Below are 3,976 nucleotides of genomic sequence, written 5' to 3' on the forward strand. Positions count from 1 at the left end.
ACCTACAGTACCGTGAGTACAACTGACAGATGGTCCTAGTAAGAGTACTCCACATACCTGGTGGATCATGAAGTAGATCATGCATGCATTCACATGCTCTTTGAGAGTGTTGTTATCTTGGGAATGTGTCTATGGTCTGAATGTACATGATTGACCATGCAGGGTCTTGTTGCAGGATTTGTCCTTGCTGCTGATTTGAGGATTTAAGATTTGTTAGTCAAATGTATTTCTCACTTGTTTACCAGGAGCCCAACAACCTGAAGTCCAAGAACTCTTTCCGTTTCAACGGCCTAGTGCACAGAAAGACTGTTGGTGTTCAGCCTGCAGCTGATGGCAAGGGTGTGGTTGTCGTGCTGAAGAAGCGCGCAGGTAAACATGGTTGTCCAAAATACCAATGATAGATATTTTTAAGTCCTTTATATGAAATGGTGTCGGTTTCAGGTGCGTAGGAGTCAAATTTAGGATACTGGAAGAAATGTTGGAAGTTTTGGATTTATCCCTTTGAGGCTTGAATGCAAAAGTAAAGATGTTTATTTAAATCTCATAGTGTCCAAAAGCTTATAGTGCAGTAAAGTGTATAAATAAAAGATGAAAACCAAACGTTTTGGCACTTTTTAATTTTTTAATTTTACCTTTATTTAACTAGGCAAGTCAGTTAAGAACAAATTCTTATTTTCAATAACGGCCTAGGAACAGTGGGTTAGCTGCCTGTTCAGGGGCAGAATGACAGATTTGTACCTTGTCAGCTCGGGGATTTGAACTTGCTCTAACCACTAGGCTACGCTGCCGCCCCAGCATCAAGCAATCATCAATGTGAAATGGCTGGCACACACACCTGGCTTCTATTTCAAGGATGTGTCACATGATCAAGCAAGAAAATTCACAAGATGTATGTCATTACAATGGAATACATGATCTATGTTATTCAGTGTTTTCTACAAGTACATGGGGTAGCCAGTCAAATGGAAAAAGTACCCGGGGGGGTGCTTAAATTGTTTTGCCGGAGGAGCTCTATTTTGGTGGCCTCTGGTACATTCTAATGCCTTGATTCCATCCAAAATGCACACAATTATTGAATACTTCATAGAATTTACCACCCAGATTTGAAAAATGTGTTGCGGTATTGTGTAGAAAGACAAGACTTTTACAATTTTAATTGCTGAAAATTAGAGATGTGCATCTCCTTTCATGAAAGATTCGATACATGTATAGATGCATGGGCTCTGATATGATACAGGAACGATATGTTTTATTTGGAAGGATTTGTTTTGACTAGGGGCAAGAATTGATGAGGTACAATTCAATGTACTAAAGGTTTTTGCATGAACACATTAATTTTCCATTTAAAATGAATTGCTGTTGATGGGAGCTCAGGAGCTTGGCCTCTAAGCTGGATCTTTCAGATTACTTATGTAAGCTCAGTGGCTCTGTGTCAGTTAATGGTTTGGGTGTAGGCATGTGTGCTGAGCCATAGGGCAGACTGAGAATCTACCCACCCCACTGACAGATTGGAAATAGTTAGAATTTCTGTTTTTGCGCAATATTCTAAATGCCTGTATCGGAGAATCAAGGTATTTTTTTGTTTTTGAGCATTTATGTCCACTTGTTCTCATGTTGACTTTTTGGTCTGGTCACGTTCGCACCTTCCCATTTACATCAGAGATCTGTATATAATGACTAGATGCTCATGTCTCCGCCCTAACAATGGGATTCGTTGTCCCTTAGGCGGGAGGGCAGGCGCCAAGCTTAGGTTCAAAATAAGTGCATAGAAACGCATTGGGATTATTTTGGACCGATTTTGGCGAGAGTGAAACTTCTCGCTTCACCGCTATCTCCCAAGCCCCTCCCCCTACCACTCACAACAACAAAGATGAGAGATCACATCTTCCTCTCTGACAAACGGTTTCAACTTGCTATTTGAGGTTTGGTCCAACAGAATAGGTCATATGGACACCGTAACACATGGAGACATTATTTTACTGTAATAGAAGTTAACTCCTTTCATACCCTGTTTATGTTTCAACTCAAATTCCAAGCAGCACAGACACTACGAACACATGTACCAATGAACATTCATTCTGGAAAATGAATGCTCAGTTTGTCGCGCGTGCATTACGGTACAACTTATCACTAGCAGTATTTTAGTCCAGAATGTTATACTAGCTGTTTAGTCTGTTTTATAAATGTGAAGTACAGTATGTGTAATCATCTTTGAAATGGGAGCCAGGTGTGTGTGCTGACCTTTTTACACTGATGGTGTGATGCCGAAACGTTTGGTTTGTTTTTTACCCCTCCATATTAACAACCAGGAAATGCAAGAACAGTTCACATACCTGTATGTGGTGATGCTTTGATACATGTGATGATAATCCACCTCAGTCGTAAATCACCTTAGCAAAGTTGTCCTGCTGCTTCGTGTTGTTGTAAAGATATTAGGTAGCTGTTGTGCCTGTGATCCACGTTCATGTGGATCTAACCGCTCATGACTCATTGCTTTAAGTCAGAGCGTACTCAGAGAATTGAGGGAGCTTGGTCATGTTAATGATACCTTTTCTTGTTATTCCTCAGGCCAGCGCAAGCCTGCCACTTCATATGAGAAGATCACCATCAACAAGAACTCCCGCGCCACTCTGAGCAGCCTGAGGCACATCATCCGCAAGAACAACTACAGGAAGGACCTGCGCATGGTGAGCCCTCTATCTACTAAACCTCATGTTTTTCTATTGGTCTTCAATATTGGTCCTTGGGACCAACAGGGTGTGGTGGCTTTTGTTCCAGACCAGCACTATATGTTGAATCGGGTTTGTTAGCGCTGGGTTGGAACGAAAGCCTGTATATCTTGTGGGATTCAGGACTAGGATTAAAGACTGCTGTAGTGCTACCCAAGTTTACAGCTGAGACATTGAGTATCTATCTCACTGACAGTGAACTTTTTAATTTTTCTGACATGGATTAATCCTGGCCCTGGACTAAAGTATGTTCAATGGCAGTTACCGAATTTTTAGTCCAGCTGTAGGCTTAATCAGTGTCCAGGAAACTGGCCCTTGGCGCTATAGACCTTGAATAAACCCGTAGGACTTAAGGTTGTATAATGGATTAATGGTTAGACCCTAAGCAGGTAAAGCACAAGTGTCAAACTCATTCCACGGAGGGCTGAGTGGCTGCGGGTTTTCGCTCCTCCCTTGTACTTGATTGATGAGTTAAGGTCACTAATTAGTAAAGAACTCCCCACGCCTAGTTGTCTAGGACTTAATTGAAAGGAAAAAACAAAAACTTGCAGACACTAGGCCCTACATGGAATGAGTTTGACACCTTGAGGTAAAGATCGATCTCAGTCTAACATCTTGAGTCATTAGTTGAGTGGTGTGCTTTGTTTTCCTAGGCTGCGCTGCGTCGTGCCAGTGCCATCCTGATGAGCCAGAAGCCTGTGGTGGTAAAGAAAAGGCGTTCCAAGGCTGCCAAAACCGCATAAATAGTTGCAAAATTACGACAAATAAATAAATAAAAAATATTGTTGAAAAACACTACCCTGTCATGTCTTTAATGTTTTATATTTTAATACGAATAAAGCACAATGTGTTTTTTTTCACGTTTGTAAGCTTGATAACTTGGCTAGCTAAACAGAAAAGGCTAAGCTACTTTAATTTGCCACGTTACAAGCTAGGCAATAATTGGATATACCAAATAGAGCTGCAAACCCAGCCTGACAATGACAATAAGCTAATTGTGTTTAAGTGTGGAGTCAATCGAGGCGACTATTTCATAAAGCCATTAGAAGAATGTTGCTGATCTCTATTTCGGCTGCTGCTGACAACTGCATATAAGTTCTTCTACATTATAATTGTCTTCATTTTGGCAGATTAATTAATGCTTATTTCTAATGATTGACTCATGTTTTAACTACTTTTTTCTTATCTGGAACCGGGGGTGGTGAGAATGGCGCAGAAGCCACCTTTTTGTTTGTTAATGGACAAAG

At 40.9% G+C, this 3,976-nt stretch overlaps 1 protein-coding gene across 2 annotated transcripts in view; it reads left to right on the forward strand.

Moving 5' to 3' along the window:
- rpl28 (ribosomal protein L28) overlaps positions 1–3,524 on the forward strand; it is a 10,839-nt gene extending 7,315 nt beyond the window's left edge. For both annotated transcript variants that reach the window (XM_014123231.3, NM_001139693.1), the window contains 4 exons: positions 1–12; positions 246–369; positions 2,569–2,687; positions 3,383–3,524. The exon at positions 1–12 is cut by the window's left edge. In XM_014123231.3, coding sequence (XP_013978706.1) covers positions 1–12; positions 246–369; positions 2,569–2,687; positions 3,383–3,472 — 345 coding nt within the window. In that variant the 3' untranslated portion in view covers positions 3,473–3,524. The remainder of the gene's footprint in view (positions 13–245; positions 370–2,568; positions 2,688–3,382) is intronic.
- Positions 3,525–3,976: the final 452 nt, after the last annotated feature.

The sequence above is a fragment of the Salmo salar genome, chromosome 01, assembly GCF_965601325.2.
Source record: "Salmo salar chromosome 01, fSalSal1, whole genome shotgun sequence".
Classification (NCBI taxonomy): Eukaryota; Metazoa; Chordata; class Actinopteri; order Salmoniformes; family Salmonidae; genus Salmo; species Salmo salar.